Raw genomic sequence first — 26,804 nt, forward strand, 5'->3', positions numbered from 1 at the left:
GAGCAGGAAAGCTTTCCGCTGGCACGGGTGTGTGTTTGTGTGTGTGTGTGTGTGTGTAATCTCCTACCTGATCAGGAATTTTCTGCGTCAGGTAATAGGCTTTCTTCAACTTCTGTGCAGTGATTTGTTCTGGGGCCATTTGGCATTTGTCCCTGGGGGAGCTGGGCAGGCTAAGGCAGAGGGCAGAAAGGGAGAAAGGGCAAGGTCAGCAGCTTCAGATCCTGAGGACATGTGGAGAGAGGGCCCAGCTCAGGAAGACACCCTTTTTAAGAAAAGAAAGAAGTATGGACAGATGTTACGGAGTAGACTGGTGTGCAATGCGCCCCATTCACGCAGGCTGTATGAGTCGAAGAGCAAGGACCATGGGAAAACGTAAGGGTGTGGCCCTGCTGGTGTGGCTCAGTGAGGGCATCGGCCCATGCACTGAAGGGTCTCGGGCTTGATTTCCAGTCAAGGGCATGAGCCTGGGTTGCAGTCTGAGCTGCAGATTTGATCCCCAGCGCCGGTGAGGGCGCATGCAGGAAACAACCATTGCTGTGTCTCTCATCTCAATGTTTCTCTCTCTCATCCTCCCTACATTCCCTTCCTCCCATGCTCTGTAAAATTTCTTCAGGTGAGGATTAACCAAAATAAGACAAAAAAAGTAAGGAGTACAAAGTGCCCTTTCTAGGTGCATTTCAATAGTTAAAAAGGGCCCTGGAATAATTACTGTATACTCAGTTTAGTTTAATTTATTGAACACTCAATAAATACCCAGCTTAACCCCACTGGCTTTGTGATCCTGGACAAATTACTTGACCTCCCTGTACCGTGTTCTCATCACCCCCATTACTACAGTTATCACTGAGAGATACAAAATGGCCTCCAAGGAGCTCACAGGATGGCAGGTGTCAAATGACGACGACAGCACAGAGCCCAAGAGTCTCTTAAGGTATGGTGAGGAAAGCAAGCTTTGTTACTGGCAACTTAGGAACTGAATTCCAGCTCTACCGCTTTGTAGCTGGATAACCTTCGGTGAGCTACTTAATCCTGGCGATTTTTCTAGCTTTCTCTTCTGTAACTGAAGATACCAATACCAGCCTCCTGGGGCTGCCACGGGGATAAGTTATAGGTTCTTCCTTACATAAAGCAGTCCTGGCTAATATTAGCTCCCTTCCCGCGAGAGTGGTTCCGAGAGCAAGCTTCATGAAGATGCTGCCCTGAGTCAGGCTTCGATGGATGGGTGAAGTGAAACAGGGAGGTCTGGCTGAGGGGAATTTCAAGAGGAAGAAACCCTATGAGCAAAGGAGGGGACACTGGGAAAACAGTGAGAAGCACAAACGTCTTAGAGAGGAGCCTGGGTTAACTGATCTTTAAGGATCCTTTCAACCTTGGGGTTCTGAGCGGTCTGGTTCATCGGAGCCGGACACCAGAAGAGGAGGAAAGCGAGGGGTGCCTGGGAAACGGAGACTGGGGCCTTGATGCTATGTGAGGGGTAGAAAGCCGAGTCCCCAGGCCCTAAGGCGATTCCTGAACAGGCGAGCAGTGTAACTAAGCTTGCTTTTAGGGGCACAGACACGGCAGAGGTGTGTGGACAGCTGTAGGGGCAGACCAAGCAGCAAAGGAGACCCAGCAGGTGGAACACACGGGCATTATTCCTTCTCAGAGTCGCAAAGGGCTGTTCGTGCTGCCAGCCACGCTGCGGTCAAGCAAGGAGGCTCACCTGCCGGAGCTGCTGGAGCAGCTGGAGCTGGGGATGTCCTCTGTGTTGGGCAGAACAAAGCCCGCCAGGTTCAGAAGGTCACGGATCATCTGGCCTTTGATGCTGACGTCCAATGGCGAGTTAGAGTGGAGGCTTCAAGGAAGGGGTGGAAAGAGTGGTTAAAAACATGCTCTACAGACTGTTTCCATCATATGTCCAAGTCAGTGCCAGCCCATTTACTCCCTGGCTCCCCCAGGGTAAAAGGACTCTGGTCTTCAAACTCACCATGGGGCCTTCCTGCCCCCGACAGTGAGTGACCTTACTCAGGGAGGTTCTTGCCCATGACCTTCATTTGTTAAAAAAAAGCAAGTGGTGGGAGCAAGTTTGAAAGAAAAATTTTAACAACTCCTGCCCTAGCCTGAGAGTGTCAGACTGAAGGGAACAAGGTTCAGCTCCGGTCGAGGACACATGCCTGGGCTGCGGGCACAAATCTCAGTTGGGGGAATACAAGAGGCAGCCAATCAATGATTCTCTCTCATCACTGATGTTTCCATCTCCCTCTCCGTCTTTCTTCCTCTCTGAAATCAATAAAAATATATTTTTAAAAATTTTAACAACCCCTCTCCATCCTCAAAGAACCCTGAAATAATGGTAAAGAATGAGTAATGAATAAACAATCAGATGCTGAAGGGAAAACACAAATTCTAATGAAGGAGAGGTCTTCCCAAAGTCAGCAGGATTGGAGTAGAAATAGGATCTGAGCATAAGAAAGGGTTCTGCTGTGTGGGCCTGACACCACCACCTACCTCGGGGAAATGTTGACCTCCAGGACCCAGGGCTTAAGGTTCTCATCCAGCATGATGTCAAAACCAAAGAGCTCGTGGCAACTATAGGGCCGCCGCACGTATATCTTCAGCAGGCTGGTCACATAGGGTTCTGACCTGTCACATGGAGAAGGGAGGCCTTACCCAGAGCCGCCCTGCCAATGAAGTGGCCCAAAGATGGGAGAGCAGAAGCAAGCCAGAAAAAGCAGCGCTCAAGAGGCCTCTGATGTGGGGCCAGCTTCTGGGGATGGATTTCAGAGAAGAGCAGAAGGTAACTCTATCCACTCCTTCCTGCTCCCTTGGGAATGGACACACAGCACCAAGTCCGGAGCACAGCAGTGTGGAACCCATGAGAGAAGAGGAGCTGTGCGGGCAGGCCTCCCGCCAGGTGGCACTGTGACTCACGAGATGATGGTTTTGACAACAGCATCCTTTATCTTCTCCCAGATGGCATCACTATTGACTCCCTTCTGGCTCAGGTAGCTCCACAAAGCCTTCAGTGCCCTGCAACGTGGGAAAGGGAGTACAGTATTGGGGTTATAGTCTATGAATTGAGTGATGAAGAGAAAGAAAAAGGAATAAGAAGCACAAAAGTATTTTCTTCCCATCTCTTCTTTTGATGTTATGAATTAAGGCAGTTGAGCTTGGATGCAAAGAGACCAATTCTTTGCCAAGTGTTCAAATATCTTGGGTCTTATATTAATCTTCCATTCGTCATCTCCTTGAACCTCCCCAAACCCCAGAACCCTGTGCTCCTCTAGGCCTCCACTGACAGACACACTGCCTAGGTACCATTTGTGGCCCTGGCAGGCCGTCTCATCAGCATTGGCCTGGTACTCAGCATTCTTTTTATTGACACTGTAGTTGGTCAGGTGCATGAACTTGTTACCAAGGCTCTTCATGGAAGGAGAATACCTGAAAGGAGAAAGGCAGAGGTAAGATGAGGAGGTAACAATCAGACAATGGTTCAAACGTTTACCATACCCTGAGGAGTCAACGGACAAGTGGACAGATCTTTTCAGAGGCACAAGAGCCTCAGAAGTATGTGTGGAGGTAAGGTTTCTAGAACAGCACAGCTAAACTCCTCTCCTTTATCCAATCTCAGCCCTGCAGGAAGACCTTCCCCAGATTCACTGAAGTAGAGAACCTTTTTCACATTCCTCACATGATACTGTGATTTATAATATTGTGATTTATAATCCTTACCCTCAGTTTTCTGACACACAGTGCCTAAAAACCTTGTAAAATCCCAAGTGCGAAGAGCATTAGAGCATCTTTTTTCTAATATTGGCCTTTGGCCCAGTTCCTGACGGGACTCCTGAAGCCCTGTGAAGTCCTATGTAGTAAGAGTGACTTTTATTCCAATGAAGAGCGTTGGGGTGGGCTCCTGGGTAAGACTGGTCACCAGAAAGAATGAGCCATGATTATAAAGCTTGGAATTTTCAGCCTGGCCCCCCATTCTCTTAAGATGGGAGATAGGCTGAAAATGGATGAGTATGACCCATCATGCCTACGTGATAAAGCCTCCATAAAACCCCAAAAGTACAGGGTTCAGAACGCTTCTGGGTAGGTGAACGTGTGGAGGAGGAGAATCGTGTCCCCAGAAGAGGAATGAAAGCTCTAACCTAGACATCTCTTCCATCTGGATGTTCATCTATATTTTTTATCCTACTCTTTCACAATAAACCAGTGAACGTAAGTAAACTGAGTTCTGTGAGCCACTCGACCAAACTAACAGAACCCTAAGAGAGGTCACAAGAATGTGACTTACAGCCCATGGGTCAGAAGCACAGGTGGCAATGTGGACGTGTGACTGGCATCTGACGTGGGCAGTGAGGCTGAGCTCTTAACCTGTAGGATCTGATGCTAACTCCAGGAAGATGGTGTCAGAATTGAGTTACATTGTGGGACACCTCGCTGGTATTGCAGAGATTTGCTTGGTGTGGGTAAAAGTCCCATATATTTGGTGACCAGAGTGTCTGAAGCAGATACAGAGGAGGAAAGGAAGACTAGGTTTTCCAAAATATACATCAAGTTCTCCTTTGCTAACAAAAACTACCAAAGTATGTGTTATTTTCCTGTTGGGTGTCCTCCAGTTCCTGTTCCTCTCAGGAAAGCAAATCCCCAGAGCTATCAGGGTGACACCTCACCACCAGCACATACTTGCAACTGGCAAAGCGGACGAGTCCATCTGAGAAGAGATAAATCCGCAGAGGATCATAGCAGGTGACGTAAACATAGATCCGCAGATCAAATTTGCTGCCACTGATGAGGTAGGGCTTGTGCAGGTACCTACACACAGAAAGGCCAGCTTCAGGGACATGAGAGGCGAGGCAGGGCTCCGTGGGTAACTGAGCCATGACAAAAGCTAGCCAACAGTCCCCGAGAGAAAAACTAAGACAGCTGGCTGAGGACAGTCTTTGGCTGGAAGGACAAAGGACAGAAGAACATGACGAAATGGGAACCGTCAGGCTGAGGAGATGAGAAGAGGGGAAGGGGGATCTGAGTGGCGGCAGACTCACCTCTGCACCAGAAGGGGCCTTTTCTTGGGGAGCTGACTCCACTTGTGAATGACCTGGATGCCAATGCCCCGAGCTGATGCTGGCTAGAAGTCAAGTGCACAGGAGATGAGGTTTGCTCCTGGCCAATACTCTGCCGTTCCCACTCTCAGACCCTGACCTACTGCCTCACTGGGACCCACTCACTGGTTTGACAATCCACTTCTGGCGGCTGTTGCTCTCCCAGGTCTTGCGCAGGAGCTTGGCATCCTGGGGCAGGATGAAGGACTGGGGGAAGAAACTAAACTCCTTCTTGCCAAAGCAGCTCTGCATGCGGGATAGGTTCCGCCACAGCCGGTCCTTGCGCCCAATTTGGAAGGAGCCTGGAAAGTGGTTTAGCTACAGGAGGGACACAGGGTGAGAGCAGGGAGAGCGCCCAGGTAAGATCATGAGGAAGATGGCAGGACTCACTCTCCCATTCCAACTTCCTTAGCAACTTTCTAAGCTCCTGTCCGATCCTCTTTTCACCATCTCACGGTCCCCAAGAATTCAGCTGTGCCAAAATTGGTTTGGCTCAGTGGATAGAGCCTGTGGACTGAAGGGTCTCAGGTTTGATTCCAGTCAGGGGCATGTGCCTTGGCTGCGGGCACGTCCCCAGTGGGGGGGGTGCAGGAGGCAGCTGATCGATGTTTCTATATCATTGATGTTTCTCTCTGTCCCTTTCTCTTCCTCTCTGTAAAAAAATCAGTAAAATATATTTAAAAAAAAAAAAAGGAATTCAGCTGCCAAAACAACAAAATTTAGTGCCTTCCAGGAACTGACAGTTCATGACATATAATACCAATTAAGGCAGACATGATATCCACCTTAAGTGCAAAGAAAAAGCTATTAAGTCTTTTTCCACGACAGCCTAAATACAACGATAAGAAAGTACCTGGCCTTCATTCATTAAGGCTGAGGCAAGGGACTCACTCATTTCAATATGAGACCAGAAGCCTCTTTATACACAGTCAGCTTGGGGGGGGGAGGGGACAAAGTGGTTACAGGGGAAACAATAAACTGAAAACAGTGGTGACAGGGGAAACATAATAGACTGAGAACAGATTATGCTGCATCTCTAGACACATTAGAGAATAATGTCTTTGAGAGGCTGTGACTGCCCAAGTCACTAGAGCTAAACTGCTAAATGTGTGTGCTCGGTCACACTGCACCCTCTCCTGTACTTTCTCCACTCCTCTGTGAGCCTTCCTGAGTTCTCTGTGTCATCCTCCTCTTCCCCCACTACCAATCTCCTCCTCCAGCCCAAACCCCTACAGAGCACCTCAAAAAAGCGCTCCTACCTTCTGGTACCCCCGGAGAGATCGGAAGCAGGAAGACTTCATGTGGTGTCCCCAGCAGCCCAGCCAGTCATCGTTTTCTATGGAAGACACGTCGGGGGGTCAGGCCCTAGGACAGAGAGATCCCCAGAGGCCCGAGAAATGCCTGGGACTGGGCATAGAGCTCCTGGACCCTGCTTTCTAAGAGTTACCATGGAGCTTCCTACATGAGGTCCTGGGGTCCCGGGTAGAACAATGACTCTCTGCCTTCGTTTTGAGGGATAGGCTCCAGCCCAGAAGGAGTTCAGAACTATGTCCTATGAGACTGGCAGCTTCAGGACAGGATCCCTTCCTCTTAAAGCCCATCTGTTAGAACAGGTTCAGAATAAGGCAAGGGACTCACTCTTGCTGACTTTGAAGTGGGACCGTCCAATGGTCTGTTTGACAATGTTCGGGGTCACTGAGCTTATCTTCCACCGCAGCAGCTTCCTTTGTTCCCAGGGAAGTTTCTCCACTGGGAGAAAGTGGGCGGGGGGGGGGGGGGGGTTGAGGAAGAGCAGGAGAGTCATGGTTAAAAGAGGAAATAGATGGCATTCTTGCTCAATCTTTCCTGGGCAGGTAAGTCCCTAAGTATTGTTTCTGATCAGAGTTTCAGTGGGGAAGAGAGGGGGCGGCACAGGAATGAGTGCAGAAAGGAGGGGATGTTGAAAGGGGAAAGAAACAGGTTAGAGGGCAAGAATAATGCATGACATTATGGGCTGGGAAGGACCAGCTCAAGGACAGACAGGAAAAAGGTCGCACATCGGACCAGTGAACCAGGCGAAGAACCAGCACCGTAAGAGACGTTCTGGGAAGCCCCTCCAATCCTTTGCCACCTCCAAACTTCGCTGGCCCCCTTCTCCCGGGCTCTGCTGGCTTCCACAGCTGGCCAGGCTCACCTTTCTCATTCCGAGTGCCAAAGTAGATGGTAGGAGGCACATTGGGAAAGAGGCTGTAGGTAAGGGCTGGCCGGACAACTTTCTCATTGGAAAGAGGTGTGGTCAGAGCCTCGATGCAGCCCCTAAGAAGAGAAACAGACATGTGGTACAAAGGGAAGGCCATGGTCCCGAAGTATTGTTACTACTACATATAATTTCTTTGGAAGTGCTGTCTTTTAATTGTATTTCTATAAGTGCTCAATAATTATTTTGCAAATATCAATAAGGTGTGATATATATAGTCACACCTTTAAATGTCACCTGAAGACAAGGCTTTTGATACTTCATTCTGTATCAATACAGCTCCAAAATTTCCTGTGACAAGCTACTGGCTGAGGAAATCCCCGAAAAGAGTGGATCTGGCCCTCGCTGGTTTGGCTCAGAGGATAGAGCGTCAGTCTGCAGGCTGAAGGGCCCAAGGTTTGATTCTGGTCAAGGAAACATGCCCAGATTGCCAGTTTGATCCTCAGTAGGGGGTGTACAGGAGGCAGCCAGCCGATCAATGATTCTCATCATTGATGTTTCTTTTTCTTTTTTTCTTTTTTTTAATATATTTTATTGATTTTACACAGAGAGGAATTGAGAGGGACAGAGAGTTAGAAACGTCGATGAGAAAGAAACATCGACCAGCTGCCTCTTGCACACCCCCCACTGGGGATGTGCCCGCAACCAAGGTACATGCCCTTGACCGGAATCGAACCCGGGATCTTTCAGTCTGCAGGCCGACGTTCTATCCACTGAGCCAAACCGGTTCTGGCTCATCATTGATGTTTCTATCTCTCTCTCTCTTCCTCTCTGAAATCAATAAAAACCAAATTAATTACTTAATTAATTAAAAAAGAGTGGTTGAGAGCAGGTAATGAGTTTGGGTGGCTACTAGTAGAGGAATATGCTACACTAAGATAAAGAGAAATAAATGAAGAGAGAAAAAGAATGATACAAATAATTTAAAAAGGGGAAAAGCAACAAAAAGAAAATAAATAGTGATACTTTTAACTCATTTTATACTTAGGCTTTTCAGAAGATAAACATGGTTGATTAATGCTCTCCTCCATCTTGGAAGTGATTTGACACCAAATTATGTAACAACTAGAGGCCCGGAGTATGAAATTCGTGATGGGGGGGGGTGTCCCTCAGCCCAGCCTGCACCCTAATCTGGAACCCCTCGAGGGCTGTCTGACTGCCCATTTAGGCCCGATTCCAACATCCCTCTCATATAGACTATGGCAATGTAGGTCTGGGAATCTGGGACAGAACCATGGGACCCCTATGTCTGTTCAACAATGGCTTGGCCAAGGCAATGTCAGGGGGGTCTCAGAACAGTGAATATCTCAATTATCTATCAGATACAAGGTGACAGACCCAGTCTATTTCTTTAAACAGCACTGAAAATAGAGAGAAGAAATGACTCTATACTGAGCTGATAGAATTCACAAATATTATTTAAGATTAATTTTTAGTTTATAAACAATCATTCTGTTATTTTGCAGCATAACACAAATAGGCACAATATATAAAACATTAATTTTTTATTTTTTTAATTTAAAAAATACATATTTATTGACTTCAGAGAGGAAGGGAGGAGAGATAGAAACGTCAATGAGAGAGAATCATTGATCGGTTGCCTCCTGCATGCCCCACACTGTGGATTGAGCCCACAACCCAGGCATGTGCCCTTGGCTGGTATTGAACCTGGGACCCTTCAGTCTGCAGGCTGACACTCTATCCACTGAGCCAAGCCGGCTAGGGCAAAACATTAATCATTTAAACCTTAGAAAATTTTAATGAATTTTAGTGGGTCAAGTTAAATAACAATTCCCAATTAAATAATTTCAATTAATTCAACTCTATTCCTCATTTTAAAAATATTTTATTTCAAAGGCTTTTAATTTACTGAGTATCAGAATTTAAGATTACTGAAAATCAAGGAGAATGACTTAATTTAAAAACAATGACAAGTGGCCCTAACTGGTTTGGCTCAGTGTATAGTGGGTCGGCCTGCCTGTGGACTAAAGGGTCCCAGGTTCAATTCTGCTCAGGGCATGTACCTTAGTTGCGGGCACATCCCCAGTAGGAGGTGTGCAGGAGGCAGCTGATGGATGTTTCTCTCTCATCAACATTTCTACCTCTCTATCCCTCTCCCTTCCTCTCTGTAAAAAATCAAGAAAAAATATTTTTTTAAAAACACACACAATGACAAGTGACACTCATGGTAACACTGCATGTCAACTGCAATTGAAAAATATAATTTAAAAAAAACAAAGCAAGATAGGGATGTAAAATGGTATAGCCACTCTAGAAAATAATTTTGCAAGTTTTTAAAAAAATTATTTGTACCCTAGCTGGTTTGACTTAGTGGATAGAGTGTTGGCCTGTGGACTGAAGGATCCCCCAGGTTCAATTCCAGTCAAGGGCAATGCCCAGGTTGCAGGCTCAGTCCCCAGTAGAGAGTATACAAGAGGCAGCTGATTAGTGTTTCTTTCTAATCACTGATGTTCCCATCTCTCTCTCCCTCTCCCTTTCTCTCTAAGATCAATTTTAAACACACACACACACACACACACGCACGCGCGCGCGCGCACACACACACACACACACACACACATCTATATATATAAAAGCACAGCGACCCTTATGGCGGAATGATCAGAATGACTGGTTGCTATGATGTACACAGACCACCAAGGGGCAGACGCTCAACACAGGAGCTGCCCCCTGGTGGTTAGCGTGCTCCAAGGCAGGAGCAGCACTCAGCCAGAAGCCAGGCTCACAGCTGGTAAGCAAAGCAGCAGCAGCACTAAGGAATGGCGAGCCAAGTAGTAAGGAGGAGCAAGCAGGCAGTAAGGAGTGAGCAGGCAGGCAGTTAGGAGCAAGCAGGTGGGCGGTTAGGAGCAAGCAGGCTGGTGATTAGGAGCGAGGGGTCTCTCACTGCAAGAGGGATCTTGCATTGCGAGAGGGTGCAGGCCAGGCTGAGGGTTCCCCCCAACCCCCTGCACAAATTTCGTGCATTGGGCCTCTAGTATATATCTCCTAAACATGCAATTACCAGATGACCCCGAATTACACTACTGGGTATTTATCTCATGCAAAAATATGTACGTGATGGTTTCATAATAGTCCCAAACTGGAAGCAACCCACATAACCTTCAGCAGGTGAATGGTTAAACAAACTGGCACATCCATACCATGGATACTACTCAGTAATAAAAAGGAATGAACTATTGATATGTGCAACAACCAGGGTGAGTGTGCAGAGACTATGCTGAGTAAAAAAACCCAATCCCAAATGGCTACATCATTCCATTTGTGTAACATTCTTGAAATGTCAAAATTACAGAACAAATCAGCGGTTGCCAAGGGTTGGGAGGTGTTGGGAATAGGAGGGAAGTGTGGCTCTCGGGACAATAACAGGGGTTCTTGCAGTGATGGGAATGTATCTTGACTAATGTTGGTATCTTGGTTATACTACAATATACCATATCTTTGCAAAATTTTACCATAGGGGGAAACTGAGTAATTTGGGAGATCTCTATATATTATTTATTACAACTGCATGAGAATTTATAATTGTCTCAAAATCAAAAGTTTTAAAAAGTTTAAAAGACAGAAAATTTTTGTTAGCTGCCTCTCAAGAGTACTGGACTTAGCCTCTCCTAAAGAGACAGAAAATGAGCATCTACAATGATCATACAACCACCACTCACCGAGAGATCACTGCTATCGACTCGTTGGAAGAGACAGCACTGAAGGAGGAGCACTCCGATTCTGCTGGCAGGGGGGAAGCAAAGAATTCTAATGGGAAAGGCTGCTGCACAGACTCATCAGGCCCAGGCGGCTCTTCCTTGGCCGCTCCTGGCTCCGCCTTCTTGCGGAGCCACGAGCTCCACTCTGCTGCCTGTGCTGCCTTCTTTGAGCGCAACAGCAGCAGGGCGAAGGCAAGACTGGTGGGACGGCAGGACTAGAGAACAAAGTCCCTCAAAAGCCACTCCCCACTGCCCTGGGACCCTCAAGGTGGATGAGTAATGCAGGTGACAAAGTGGGTTTAAGACGTGGAACATAACTGTTAGCCCCCTTCCCTAGCGGTCGTGACCAATGCCCAGTTGTAGCGAAAGGGGCCCCTACTCACCCTCCTCCACTTCATTCCCATCATTGCTGCAGCAGTCTTCCAAACCGTCTACCAGCTCTTCTTCTAGATCTTCAGCCTCCACCTGGTCTGGCTGGAGGTCAGCAGCTGAACTGTAAGAAAGAACCATAGCCCAAGCCCGGCCAGTTCCATAACAGAGGGGTCACAGTTAAGGTTCTCATTCCTTCATCATCTTCCAGTGTTTGCCTCTTCCCTGGTCACCAATCTGCTATCTGTTGCCTGAATCTCACAGTTTATTTCCCTTGCTCTCAGAGCTTAGGTCTAGTCCTAGTTCCTCAACCCTACACCCCTGTTCTTCAGAGGGACTATGTCTTCCATCTGCTTTGAAGTCCCTCCGAGCATATAAGCCCAAAACTCTGCATTCAAAACACCAATGAATGTCTGGTCATTGGCTCCAAAGTCCCTAGATCACTCTCCGGGAACTTAAAACAAGAAAAGCCTTGGTGAATCAGATTAGTAACAAGGAGCTAAGAGAAGAAACCAAGTTCATGCATGCCCTAACTCTGAAATGGCCCTCATTTCAAGAATGATTGAGAACCTGATCTGGTTTGGAATTAAGTAGAAAAGTCACAGGCCCCAGCTTGTGTGTTTGGAATGTTTATTTCTCCCTGGTTATAACCTAAAGCAGGGCTCAGCAGACTCTTCCGCTAAAGGACCAGACAGTAAATATTTTCAGTTTTGTGATCCAGTCAGTCTGTCACAACTACTCAACCCTACCATAGCAACAGGAAAGCAGCCATATAGTACAGCAGTAAATGAATGGTCGAGGCTGCATTTCAATCAAGTTTTACAAAAACACAGTGTGCGGGATTTGGCTTGGAAGCTGTAGCATGCAGACCTTTGCCCTAAAGTGAAAACCATAACTCTAGATCAGCTAAAAACTAAAACCAACCTTCAGAGACACAGGGCCAGTGTCCGCAAGTTTGGGTATATATAGTCTGTTGCTCTAAAATGAACCAAAAACTCCCTCCAACTTACCCAGTATCTTCAGCAAGTGAGTCCAGCTTCCTGGCTTCTATAGGCTCCTCCTTCTCATGCTGGTCCAGATGGACAGAAGAGAGGTGGTAGGCCACAGCTGCTAAGTCACAGCGCTGAGCGGGAGAAGGCAGCACAGACGTCTTGTCTTCTCCTGGAGGTGGTGGGGAGTCGACCGCAGACCCACAGACAGGGCTGTGGCTGGGCTCACTGGTGTGTGAGGCAAGGAGGTGAATGCTGATGCATTTGGTACAAAAGAGTGTATTGTCCAACTCCAAGGTGTCTGAGGCTCCAGGGAGGATCCTATTGTCTGCGGGGGCACCCTCCTGGGGACACTGCTGGTGTACCACAGGAGGTTTCCACCGCCTGTTCCTTTTGAGATCATCCCATTGCAAGCCTGGGTTCCCAAAATAAGACTGTCCAAACTGGGGGCCTTGCCTCGGCTTCTCAAAGCTTCTTGCAGTCAACTGCCTCACAGCCTCAGTGAACGGAGCCTCCTTGGTCAGAGCCTGGGAAACCGAGTCGCCATTCAGGCCACAGGGATGTGGCCTTATCCTCATGACTAAGTTACTGTGGTTGTACTGGGGAGAGGCAACACTGGTGGTGGAAGTGTGTAAGGAGCTAGGGGTAGACACGGTGCTATGGGCAAGGGCACCGTGTATAACAATGCCATTGCTCTTGGGTACCTTGTGTTCAACAGGCTGGAATGCACAGTCTCCAGTGCCCCCTGAATGATGCCAGGACACAAGCTGGATTCTGGGTGAGGATAATGGCTTCAGGCCCTCTGGGGCCTGTGACGAAGGCACTTTGGTGGTGCTTGGCCGCGTGAAGGAGTTACTCAGCGTGGGCTTGTAGGAGGGTGGAGATGGGATCTTCCCTGAGATGGCGGAGGCCAGCCTCTTCCCGGAAGGGTTCTCCCCGGCTGCTCCCAGTGTGAGGTATGGATCTATGGCGGGGGGTGCCACGGGCTGGGCCATGGGGGAGACCGTGGAAGACGTGGCCTGATTGGCAGTGAGTCTGTCAAAGAGGCTCTTTTGGGGGCCAGCAAAAGGTCTTTTCTCTGACGAGCTTGCACGTAAGCAGAGAGACTCCAGCTGCTGGTATGCTTTGTCTCTCCGGTTGAGGCGGCGGTACAGCAGGGCACTGCTAAACAAGTCCGGCACAGAAGGCAAGGAGCAGGTGTTGCTGTGGCCTGCAAGGGCAGCCGTGTTCCCAGCACTACATGAAATGCTGGGACAAAAGAAATATGCTGGCCGGGTTGGGGGGCCCAAGAAGTGAAGGTCCAATCCTGCTGACAGGGTGCTCACGTGCTTCTCCAGCTTCTGGCTTGTCCCCGCCTGCTGAGGAACCAGAAGACCAGACCTTGTCCTCAGAGGACTTCTCAGATGGCACGTTGCCAGAGGGACCACTCTGTGCGACGTGATTTCCCTGGCCAACACTGTAGTGTTCAGGTCCTGCTGAGGCCATGAGGGGCCCACATCATGGCAGCATGGCCTCATGGCCCGGCTCAAGTAAGGGGCCACACATCTCCATTAACAACAGCTGCATCCTCGAAGTCTGTCAGCCTGAAGGGGAGAGAAACAAAAAGGCAAATACAATGCTACAGTGGTCCGTGGGTAAACAAGAGTCCCACTTCAGTATTTCTTGGGTGATCAGTCTTGGTCGTCGATTGGGGCCGTGAGAAAAGAACACTAGATTCCCGGTGTTTTCAAGTGGTGTTCCTGCTGCCCTCACGTAATCAAACTGGCTACAGGTTTGGGACTGATAAAGTCCCAAGGACTGTGTGACTCGAAGGCTCTGCCAATGAGAGTCTGCTCACATGCTCACTCAGAGCGTGCCATCCTCTCTCCAAAAAAAACAAAAACACTTTTCTGTCTCATCATTCACTTTACCTGAGGGGTCTCTTCCTTCCTCCCTCCTCTAACGCCATGTGGTTAGGAATAGGCAATTATGGGAGTGGCAGAGAAACCAGCCAATATCTTCCTCCTCTCCAACCAATTCTGAAGGCCAAAGATCATTCAAGAATAATATTTTACATCTACTGTTCCCTGACTAACTCTAAGCAGCCCCTAGTGTGGTCTGCTTTCCACGGGTGTGACAAGTTCAGATATGGCAGAGGATTCCCCTTGCTGACCTCTGGAGTTCATTCTGGAGTTTAGACAGTAATTTCATCTCTTCAACAGTCTTGCCAACTGTATAAACTTTAATTACATCCCATGTGTTGATGGGAAATAGAAGAAACAAAGTAGATAACAATATTTTTTTAAATATATATTTTTACTGATTTCAGAGAGGAAGGGAGAGAAATATCAATGATGAGAGAGAATCATGGATCGGCCGCTTCCTGCATGCCCCCTACTGGGGATTGATCCTGCAACCTGCTCTTGACCAGAATCAAACATGGGACCCTTCAGTCCACAGGCCAACGCTTTATCCACCAAGCCAAACTGGCTAGGGCTAAATACCAATTTTTTAATTTTATTATTTTATTTTCTTTTTACTTAAAATGACTATATCCTGCAGCCACAGTGGGACAGGAGAGTTTATAGAGAACACAGAGGCAAAAACAGGACAGAAGCTTTCTTTACTCCGTATCCCGGACTTCAGTTTGGGCTGATCTTTCAAAAACAACCAATCACATTACTTGTGAAGTTTTCCAAGTCTCCCGGCGCTCCCGCTACTCACAGCCGTGCTGTATCAGCAGCTACCACCCTCGGTGACTCACATAAGCAGAGCCCTGCCAAATAGCAAATCCATTCAATGCTAAAGCAACACAGCTGGAACGTTTAGGGAAAAGACAAGGGAGAAAGTGCCATAACCCTCACTACCTAGTGGTGAGATCAAATTAGAAAATTCACAGGAAGCACAGTATGTAGTCCCTGCTAAACATTCAAGGCTGGTGGTTATCACATTCATTATTACCGACACCAAACAATCTGACCTTGGAAAACACATGGAGCAGGCCATAATCATTCCCCACAGAATTTCAGCGTAGAGTACAACACTCTTTTTTCCTAATACGCATTTTTATTGGTTTTAGAGAGAGGAAGGGAAAGGGAGAGAAACATGGATGAGAGAGAGAGAAACATCGATGGGCTGCCTTCCACATGAACCCTGACAGGGGATTAAATCCCAAACCTGGGCATGGGCCCCAACCACGAAATCTCTGGCCAGTGCACGGGACCATGCGCAACCAACAGCCACAGCAGCCAGGGCCAAGTAATACTCTTTTTTATAGAAAGACACAACTGTCTGGTCATTTGGGAACTTCTGTGATATTTGTTATATTTCCAGTAACTAGATTTTCAGCTGCAGTTGTAGTTTGGTGCTAAAAAGCAACTGGAAAGTGGGAAATAGGATAATCGTATCATCTCTAAATACCTCTCCACCAGATATTTGTTAGTCACCAAGGGACACACCAGGACTTTACAGCAGAGAAACCTGGCAGAATCAAGCGGTCAAAATTGTCACCATCAGAAATAGAACAAATTGACATTAAGTGCCTCATGATACGACGCCCTGAGAACATATCATTGCTTCTCTGATTTCCTGCCAAAAATGCATATATTGAAGGCGTGAGAAAGATCAGACAAGGCCAAATTGAAGGTCATTCCACAGAATAACTGGTCTGTACTCTTTAAATGAGTCAAGCTCATTAAAAAACAAGAAAGGTTAAGGAACTATTCAGATTAAAGGAGACTAAAAAGACATGACAACTGCCCTGGCTGGTGTGGGAAGGTCGTGCTGTGAACTAAAGGGTCTCAGGTTCAATTCCTGGTCAGGGTACATACCCAGATTGCAGGTTTGATCTGCAGACTGGAGTGCATGCAGGAGGCAATCAATCGATGTTTCTCCCTCACATCAATATTTCTCTCTAAAAAAAAAAAAAAAACAAAACAAAAAACTAAAAAAAACCCCATACACAAAAAAATTATCCTCAGATGGGCTCTAAAACAAACTAACAAAAAAACCAACCATGACAACTAAATACATGTAACCTGAAACAGATAAAGGACAAAACAACTGATGATATTTGAACGTGGCCGATCTGATAAAAGCATATAGCACACTGGTGCCCAGTGCACGGATCTGTGCACCCTGGCCAGCAGGGCTGGACGGGGCAAGATGGGCTGGAGAGGCCCTGGAGCCAACCTCCGGAGGCCCCTTCCCAGCCAGCCGCATCTGGGGCACTGTGGCCTGAAGGGGTCCCTCGGCCTGGCCGGTGGGGATGGGCTGAAACCGGCTCTCCAACATCCCTCTCGGGCTCCCAGATTGCGAGCGGGCAGTTCTCAAGTGACGCACCCCGGAACCGGGCTCCCTCCTCTCTGGTTCTGGGATGTGTCACCCGAGAACTGCCCTGCCAGGTGACCACAGCGCGGCAGCTCCTGCATTGAGAGTCTGCCCCCTGGTGGTCAGTGCTTATCATACCTAACGGACGATCAGACGGTTGCTTTGGCTTCCATACACACACACACACACACACACACACACACACACACCCTGTATTTTTCGGACCATAAGATGCTCCGGACCATAAGACGCACCAGTTTTTAGAGAAGGGAAATGAAGAAAAAAAGATTCTGAAACAAATAGTGTCCTAAAATATTTTATGTGCATTAAAACCCAACATCACAGTCATAAACACATGTAATCAACCCTGTACAGTAAACAGCAGCATTTAGAACCATTTTAGAGCCGGGCAAGCACACAGAGACCACACAGAGCTGGGTAAGTAAAAAAACTTTTTTTTTAAAGTATATGTGTAGGCTATATTTGGACCATAAGACGCAGGGACTTTTTCCCCCCACTTCTGGGGGGAAAACAGTGCGTCTTATGGTCCGAAAAATACGGTATATATGGCCCAGTGCACAAAATTCTTACACAGTGTGTGTGTGGGGGGGGGGTGCCTCAGCCCGGCCTGTGCCCTCTCATAGTCCAGGACTCCTCAAGGGGTATCCGACTGCCAGCTTAGGTAAGGTGTCACATATCCTGAGATGGCAGAGGCTAGCCTTTTTATTATACAGGATTCTGTGCCATAAAAAGTAGCCTAAAGCCATTGGATATGTGACACCTTACCTAAGCCATTGGATGGCTCCAAGGCCTATGCAATCTGACTCCTGAGTCGTCTTCTGACTTTATCAGCCACTTTTCCCCCTCACAGGCACGTTTCAGTACCCCTCACTCCTTACCGCCTGCCTGCTTGCTGCTCCTTACTGCTCTCACTGTTCCCACCACTGTCACTGCACTTGCCAGCCACGAGTCCAGCTTCTGGCTGAGCAGCACTCCCCCTGCAGGAGTGCACTGACTACCAGGGGGCAGCTCCTGCTTTGAACATCTGCCCCCTGGTGGTCAGTGTGCATAATAGTGAACAGTTGTTCTGGCGGTGTTCTGCAGTTTGGTCAATTTGCATATTAGGGTTTTATTATATAGGATGGTATTACAACAATGTTAACTTCCTGATTTTGATCATCATATGTGGCAATGAAAGAGAATATCATTGTTTTAGAAAATATTTAGAAACTGTCTAGAAAATATTCTGATGTAAAGGGCATCATGTCTGGAAATTATTCTCAAACATTAAAAAAAAAAAGTTCACAGTTCACATAAGAATGAATAATAAAGCAAGTGTGGAAAATATTAACATTTGATAACTCTGGGTAAAAGTAAATAGGGATTCTTTGTACTATTTACAACTTTTTGCAGGTCTGAAATAATTTCAAAATAAAAGAAGTTAAAAAAAGAAAAATCTACTTCAACTTTTCTTTGAAATTAGATTGGCAAGAGTGGATTTTACTAGTGAATGGCTCACTCCTGGTTCCATTACCTGAAGCAGGCGTGACTGGGCGATCCACCTGCACTGCGGTCACATGCCTGATGAAGTCTCACCAAAACACCAGTCTTTCCAGTGCAGCCACTCCACTCCCATCTGCCAGAGAATGTATAAACTATGGCTGAGGGGAGTTTAAGGAGGAAGGCACACACCACACCGGGCAGATGAAGTTTAACAGCACTTTCTTGGGGGAATCTCCAATTTTTAGAAAAGAAGTGCTGTTAAACCTGATTCTATGTGGAAACCTCACTACCCAACAAAACACAAGGCCTGTCTTGCCTTCAACTGAGAGAGCAGCTGCTGTCAGCGCCAACCTGAAAAACAGGAACCTAGACGCTAAAATAAGGACTTCAGGGTTCGAGTCAAGAAAGCAAGGGGGCAGTGTGGGAAGCTCAAAGTTCTCTATGACTGCTGTTATTCAAGGGAAGGACACGTGATCTTTTAATCTTCTTGAAATTAGATGGGAATGTCAGATTTTAGTAAAAAGTCTAAAAAAATAGGAATGATCAATCATATTCCTCACGTAACATTTTAGAGTCAATTAATCTTTTGGAGTCAGAGACAGGAAATAAGCTGTGATTGCACAAAGAAGACTTCAATATATATATATATATCATCCAGGCAGAACAGCCTAAGTCCCTGAGACAGGTGTTCATGCAACACAGAAACTCCCAACATGCCCCGTGGTAATGACTTCACCCTAATCTCAAGAGATCTTCACTTCCACTCATTCAATCATCACATCCTTTCAGCTTCAAATATATGTACTTAAATCCATCTATTCTTCATGTCCAGTTATTACTTTAACCCAAATTACTATAATCTCTCATCTGCTGGTTTCCCTACTTCTATTCTTGCCACTTATAATCTACTAGAGGCATGGTGCACGAAATTCGTGCACAGGTGCAGTCCCTAAGCCTGGCCAGTGATTGAAGCATGAGTGTCTGGGATAGAAGGGCAGGTCCCAGCTGACCTCTGGGCCCTGGGCAGCACCCTCTGAGTTATCAGGCCCCACCTGGCTCCTTCAGCACCTGGGAGCCGGGCGGCGACCCCACCCCCCACTACCGCCTCTGGTCGCCATCTGCAGAGTGGTAGGGAAGGTTATCAGGCTCACTCTCACCCACCTTGGCCTGGCACTGTCTGCTCACCTGCTCCACCATCCCGCTGCAATCCCATTCTTGTCGGGGCCCATCAGGGCTGGCAGAGCCTCCACTGCCACCCACTGCCAGAGCCATGTTCTGCATTGCCCCCTGGTGGTCAGGCACATGTCATAGTGAGGGGTCGAACTCTCGGTGGAGGAGACAATTTGCATATTAGACTATTATTATACAGGATTCTCCAGACAGTGGCCATGGTGCTCTTGATAAAAAGGAGCTTAAAGCCATTGGATGGCTCCAAGGTCTATGTAATCTGACTCCTGACCCTCCCTCTGACCCTATCACCACCTTTCCCCCTCACCAGGAAAGTTCCTAGGGTCTCTGTAGTTTCCTCTACAACACCGCTACACCCCTAATGATTCCTTATCGCATCACCTTGTTCTCGTCTGTTTCATTTTCCCATTATCTAAAATTATTATATATTAACGCTACCCTATAACCGCTTAAAGAAACAATGCAAGGATAAACAGAAACTGATTTTTTTAAAAACAGGTTACCTGGGGTGTGAGACTTCTCTGTGTATACCTATCATTTTAAGTTCTGAGCTATATAAATGAACCACCTAGTCAAAAACCTTATTAATTATATTTTAAAATGAAAACTTTAATTATTTAAACATTCCTTTGCTATCTGTCTTCCTCTCTTTCACAATGAACGCTCTATGAGAACTGGGACTTTGTGCGCACAGCATATGCCCAGCCCTGAAAAATGTCATCAGGGTTCCTTAAATATTTGCTGAGTAAACGAATGTGTCTACAAGAGGTATGACCAGCAAAGCCTCAAGACGGAACTCCTCAGATTACACAGGTATGTGGCTCCTCTCCTGGCGTAGCTCCTTGTTGCTACCTTGTTCACTGTTCTGGGGTCTGCAGTTTCCTTTCCTCCTCCAACTCCGCCACAGCCATCCATCCCCAACGCCCTCAGTAACAGCTGTTCCTCCTGCTGAGGCTCCCTCCAAAATTCCCCAGTGTCTCTCCTTCATCCTCTCCCACATCAAACCCGCCTGCTCCCACAATTTCAACTCTCATCTTCAGAAAAACAGTCCCTTTTCAGCCTGACCTCTCTCAGGCTTCATGTTCTCTCATCAGCTATCTGCTCCACCTTCTCCGCGTCCATGTCCAACCGTTTCGATCCAGCTGGTCAAATTAGCTCTGTACCTTCTCAGTGGAACCTTCTCTCAGTCACCTGAGAGGACAACTTAAGTCACTCTGCCTTCTTCCTCTGCCAGACCAGACACAAAACTGATAAGATTCTTTCTTCCTAACATGCTTCCCCTTTCATTTCCACCACCACCCACCGCCTGGACTATGACAACAGCACGCAGACCGAACTGAACGCTGTATCTCTAGGGTCTGCCCTTGTAGCTAACACTCAGCTCCTAGAATCAACCTTCCAGAGCTGTCTGCAGGCCTTTACCAAGCCTCTTCCTTTTGAATCTTTATCTTTTACTCACCGTTATAGGCCCAGCTCAAGCCCCTCTCTCTCCTTGAATATCTGTGTATTTATCCCTCTGCTCTGACACTTTGCAAAGGCTATCTTTTACCACTGTCTGTTCTCTTTTCATATATATGAATATGCCTCATCAACTCCATGAAGGTGGTTTTAGGGAAGCCCTGTGCATCTCTAACAGACAAACGCAGGACGGGTCTGCTAGAAGGGCAGATCACTGCCCAGCGTGGCTTTCTCCTCGGCAATGCTGCCCAGCTCTCCTCTCACAGCTTCGTGGAGGTACGAAGACTCCCCAAAACTAAGTTTAAAAACAATTCACTTGGGAGTGATGGGTATGCTCCATGTCAATTATACTGGCACAAAGCTGTTAAAAGTTTGACTAAAGGGACAAGAGAGGAGGGTAAAGAACTACAGAGCATTCCAAAGATGAATAACATGGCCTCACACATCCTTTTCTCTGTACATGCATGGATGGCTCAGCCCAATCTGCAATCTCTCAGTCTCCACCGAGGGCAGGACTGTCAGTAGAATCCGGACACACCTCCTTGGCTTCAGCCTCTCCCCTCTAAAGTACCCAGTCGCAGGAATTTCAACATCCTGCCTTGTCATCTTTGCACAGCATTCAGAAACTGCCTGTCTCTTTCTGCCTTCCACTCTGTGTGGGATACTACTGCCTCAAAGTTTCTCTTTAAGTAAGAGTAAGGGATGAGCAGCCTACGCTTAAAAAATCTATAGTTGCTATCTCAGATCACCAAGTCTCCAGGGACCAGGCCCAGACCAGCTTGGACAAGGTATCTATTTCTCCAGAGAGCAATTATTCATTACCCCTGATTAAATCACTCTCCTCTAGTTCAGGAGGGTGTGTGACTCTTGGGATCTGCAGTTTCCTTTCCTCCTCTATCTGAGTGTTTCCTCGGTCAATAGGGGAACTCAGGACATCAGAAATGGTTCTGGGCTTATAATTCAAAAGAGCTCTGATGACATTACTTTAATTGCTCAATAAAGTTATGCTACAAGACAGAAGTGACTTATGCAGAACCAGATAAAATGGAAGGAGTACAGGAACCAGACTCGTTTTATTTTATGAGATAAATCCCAAGCTATGTCTCCCTAAAGGAAGTTGAAGGAACAATAAATTTATTTTTTATTTTCGCATTGAACTTCTTAAAGGAAGGCCACTATCCCAGCCCTAAAGAGAAGGGAAGGTCAGTAGCATTAAGTTGAGACAGGTAGCTCTGCAGAACACAGTTCAGCTCTGCAAAAGGAGTTGGCAAAACTGAGGGAAAGGCCCTGGCCAGGAAGCTCAGTTGGTGTTGTCCTGATATGCAAAGGCTGTGGGTTCAATCACCAGTCAGGGCACATACAAAAATTAACCAGAGGCCGAAACCGGTTTGGCTCAGTGGGGTTAGAGCGTCGGTCTGTAGACTGAAAGGTCCCGGGTTCGATTCCGGTCAAGGGCATGTACATTGGTTGCGGGCACATCCCCGGCAGGGGATATGCAGGAGGCAGCTGGTTGATGTTTCTCTCTCATCAACATTTCTAGCTCTCTATCTATCCCTCTTCCTTCCTCTCTGTGGAAAATAAAATATATATTTTTTTAAAAATCAACCAATGAGTACATGAATGGGTAGAACAAATCTGTTTCTATCTTTCTCTCTCTAAAAAAAAAAACACAACAAAAAAATACCTGAGGGGCTCCTAGCAGCTAGAACTAAGGGAGTAAATCTACAAATTACTGAAAAGTAAAAACAAACAGTTGAAGGCTAAACATAATTAAACTTGCTCCCTGAAGCCTTGACCTGTAGCAGCTTCAGAAAGTGCCCCCTTTTCCTCCTCCTACGGTAAGCTCTAGAGCAGTCGTCCTCAAAGGGTGGTCCATAGCATCTGAGGGAACCCCGAAATCCCCTCAGGAGTTCTGCTAAGTGGAACTACATTCATAACAAAACTTGGGCGCGGTCTGTCTTTTTTACTGTGCCGGTCTTTCCACTGATGGGGCAAAAGCAAAGGTGGGTCCAAACACTGGTGTCTGAGCGGGAATGGAGACAATGGCACCAAGTTAGGTCCTTGGCCGCCATGTATTTCATCACCATCCTGTGAGTGAGTGACTGCCAGCTTTACCTAACACTGTCCTCGATGACACAGTAAAAATTAAGTCTCAACCTCAAGTATATCTTTTTAATATTCTGTGTGCCAAAATGAGAAGCACATATACTAGTAAAACACTTAGGTGCGGCCGAAACCGGTTTGGCTCAGTGGTAGTGCGTTGGTCCCGGGTTCGATTTCGGTCAAGGGCATGTACATTGGTTGTGGGCACATCCCCAGTAGGGGGTGTGCAGGAGGCAGCTGGTCGATGTTTCTCTCTCATCGACGTTTCTAGCTCTCTATCCTTTTCTCCTCCTTTCTGTAAAAAAAATAATAAAATATATATATATTTAAAAACAAACACTTAGGTGCATACAGGAGATGATGGTTGTCTCAATAAACATCTGACTGCAAAACTCTCCTGTGGAACACTGTTTATTTGAAGGAATGAATGACACACAAGTGATGGGTTAGTCAGGTTTTGGTATTTGGCAGGTATTTTCTTGGGGGAGAAAACAAAACAAAGCCTGTCATGTCAAGGAAAACAAGTGACAGTATTTGTTGCCAATAATAAATTTTGAGCTTCTAAGAGAAAACTAGAATTTTGGCAAACTTGTATCTGCCACCATTAGCTTGACAGCTTCCCAACCTGTAACCATTGTTCTAATGAGTGTACTGACAATGTGGATATGACTTTTTAATGCCATATAATACAATGTGACAACACTTGGAAGATCTGCATAACTCAGTCAGTATTTTCCAAATACCTATGACACAATGTTACAGAATCATGCCTGGATAAAGATCTGGTCAAAGTGAAATAGACCAATGGATTTTACTGTAACAAAGTATGAAAAGTTCACTGGTATCATTTCAGATTCCACATTGCAACTAACCTTCACAAACCACGCTTTGGTTAACTTTTGTGAAGTACCCAAGAAGAATACCCACAATTATCTGAAAAGGCTATAAAAATATTCCTTTTTCCAACTAACCATCTGTGTGAGGATGGATTTTCTTCATAATTCAAGCAAACAACACATCCCAACCAAATGAATGGAGAAAAAGATATGAAAATCCAACTGTCTTCTAAAAAGATATTTGTAAAAACAATGCCACACTTCTCACTAATCTTTTGAAACAACAGTTTTAATTTTAAAAATGCTACTTATATTAACTTGTAATGGACTTATTGTTCTTAAAGAGTTAATACAGTAAATGTCAAGATTTATACCCCACACTAAAAGTATATATTTAAGACCTCAAAGAACTTTAAGTATATAAAGGAGTCTTAATACCAAAAATCTGGGCACCTCTGGTCAAGAATACCACTGCCTGCCCAGGATCTATCCAGGAGGGCACCTGAGGACAAGGTCCTTTGTATTTCAGGGCCTACAAGACATTAGTACTCTCAATATTTGTTTCAAAATGCCAAGTCTGGCTTCCCAGTTCTGCCAGAGGAGAATTTTTTTTCCTCTATATGTTACTGACAGGTTCAAGCATCTGATCCTATGCTAAAATCCAGGCAGCCTTCAATCAGAACACTCCACGGATATAAAGGAATCTAGTAGGAAAGCTAAACTCAAGATCATGAGTATCAGATAGAGCCTGAGGGTAAGGCTTCATCTATAGTTTTAAGCAAGTGACTTCATTTACATAGTACTCATTTTTATAATTATAAATTCTCTGCTTTCTTAGTGTTCCTCTGAGCTGTCTTCTCACTCGGCCTGGAACATAGTAAGTGCGCTTAACAAACGGCAGCTGCAATTATTATCACAACACTCCCACAGCAACCGGCTCCATCCCACGACTTCAACCACCTCTGACATCCTTAACTTCCTTCCATCACCCAACCCTCTGCCACAAGCTCCAAGCCTACAGAATCAATCGTTTCCGGGGCCTTTCTATGTGGCTGTGCCGAGGGACCGAAACTTGGCATGTCCAAAGTATAACTCCTTTGTCTTTCTTCTCAAAACCAAGTTAGTAAAATAAGAGAGTTAAAACTTAACTCATGATGACATGGTTGTTTTTTTCCAATTACAGTTAATCCTTAATTTAGTTCTTTTTATAAAACATTTATATTTTCTACTTTCTTTTTTTTTAATAATGCAAATTTTTTTTGTTTTCTAATATAATTTTATTGATTTCAGAGAGGAAGGAAGAGGGAGATACGGAAATATCAATGATGAGAGAGAATCATTGATCAGCTGCCTCCTGCATGGCCCCCCTCCTGGAGATGGAGCCAGAAACCAGGGCACCGGCCCTGACCAGGAATCAAACCGTAACCTTCTCCTGGTTCACAGATCAACATGCAACCACTAAGCAACACCAGCCAGGCTCCACTTCCTCTTACAAAGAAGAAACTTGTTTAAACTTGATGAAAATTTTTTGAATTCCACTTTAAGATGTGCAAGGAATAGATGGTTTTTAAAATTCTTCTGGGAATATATGAATAAAACCATTTGAAGAGTGTGTTGCAGGAAAATCACAGGTAATTAACAGGAAAATAGCATCAGGTTTGTGTTTGGGAATACCAGAGTGTCAGTGCATGGGTTGAATACGAGGAATTTCAGCAGGGAGGCAGGGAGCTAATGAGAAAACATCTTTAACTTCTCTCCATTCCCACGGCAACCACCGTCAGTCCCTCAGCTCTAGTCTGGTCTCCGGAGTGACAAAACCCGGTGCTGAGTAGACGCGGGGAGAATGAGACAAGGAGCAGCCTGGAATGACCCTAATTTTCTGATTTCAGTGACCAGGTGGGTGTGGATGAAGAAGACAGCATTTGGAGGGGCAGCTAGTCGATGAGCTAAACCAACAGGTGCCTAAGAAAGATGTCACCTCCGGCAGCGGTCGCCAGCCGGTGGCCGGTGAGGTCCGAAGGTTGGGACCACTGACTATCTGAGGGATGCCTCCAGAGAGAAAGGATGAAAACATTTCTGGATCCAGAGTGGGATTGTGAAGCCCGGGGAATGGGAATAATGATGTTCCAAGGGAGCCTGGGCTAAGTATCTAATGTTCTCGCGGGGCACACACCGCACAGCATGGGGGACGCCTGTGTAATTGGCTAAAACCTTCCCCAGACTCAGACTCCGCCAACACGCCGGCCCGCGGACCAGAGCCCTCCGGCCGCTCCGCGGGGCCTGGCTCAGCGCATCTGCTGGCCTTTAAGCTGTTGAATGATTCCGTAAGGTTGGGCGGGCGGACGGATGAGGTTAAACTCCACAGGACTCAGATGCTGTCTGGATCTCTGCAGGCTGGGAGAGAGTTTTCCCCCGGGGACTTAGGTGGGGAAGTAAAAAGCGGCCCTGGATCCGGGGGAGCGCGGGCTCACCCAGGGGGGACTCACACCGCGGCGGCGGGAGGGGAAGGCGGGGGCCTGGGCTGGGGGTGCGGGCCGGCTGAGCTCAGGGCGCGGCGAGGGGAGACGGGTTCCCACAAGGCGCCGAGTCCTGGCCGGTGAAAGGCCGAGGCCCCGGGCCTCCCGGGGATGGGGAGGCGGCGGGCAGGGGCCCCGGTCTCCGGGGAAGGGGAGGCGGCGGGCAGGGCGGAAGCGGCCGGGAGGCCGGAGACCGGCGGGAAAGGGCCGGGCAGATGGGGTCGGGGAGAGGGGGACTGGACAGAGGGGGACTGGGCAGAGGGGGCCGGGCAGAGGGGGGCTGCCCCTCCGGCCCCGCGGCCGCACTCACCTGGTGGACCCCGCTTCGCCCGGCTCGGCGCCGGCTCCGCGCGGCTTCCTCCTCCGGCCTGAACAGGCGGGAGGGCTCGGCGCCCCTAGCAACCGCGCCGCGCCGCGCCGCCGGCCACGCGTCCTCAGCCGCCGCCTCCCGCCGCCTCGCTCTGCGCCCCCAGTGGACGGCCGGGCCGGAGGGCG

General features: G+C 47.2%; 1 protein-coding gene across 1 annotated transcript in view; it reads right to left on the reverse strand.

The window, feature by feature from the left end:
- TTLL4 (tubulin tyrosine ligase like 4) overlaps positions 1-26,804 on the reverse strand; it is a 29,808-nt gene extending 3,004 nt beyond the window's left edge. The window contains 16 exon segments of the mRNA XM_036434555.2: positions 68-170; positions 1,703-1,834; positions 2,488-2,622; positions 2,911-3,009; positions 3,298-3,420; positions 4,669-4,797; positions 5,028-5,110; positions 5,211-5,402; positions 6,344-6,420; positions 6,723-6,833; positions 7,258-7,379; positions 11,001-11,064; positions 11,423-11,532; positions 12,419-13,758; positions 13,760-13,980; positions 26,620-26,804. Of these exon segments, the coding sequence (XP_036290448.1) occupies positions 68-170; positions 1,703-1,834; positions 2,488-2,622; positions 2,911-3,009; positions 3,298-3,420; positions 4,669-4,797; positions 5,028-5,110; positions 5,211-5,402; positions 6,344-6,420; positions 6,723-6,833; positions 7,258-7,379; positions 11,001-11,064; positions 11,423-11,532; positions 12,419-13,758; positions 13,760-13,882 (2,943 nt within the window). The 5' untranslated portion in view covers positions 13,883-13,980; positions 26,620-26,804.

Source organism: Pipistrellus kuhlii, unplaced genomic scaffold (genome assembly GCF_014108245.1).
Source record: "Pipistrellus kuhlii isolate mPipKuh1 unplaced genomic scaffold, mPipKuh1.p scaffold_m20_p_127, whole genome shotgun sequence".
Lineage (NCBI taxonomy): Eukaryota > Metazoa > Chordata > Mammalia > Chiroptera > Vespertilionidae > Pipistrellus > Pipistrellus kuhlii.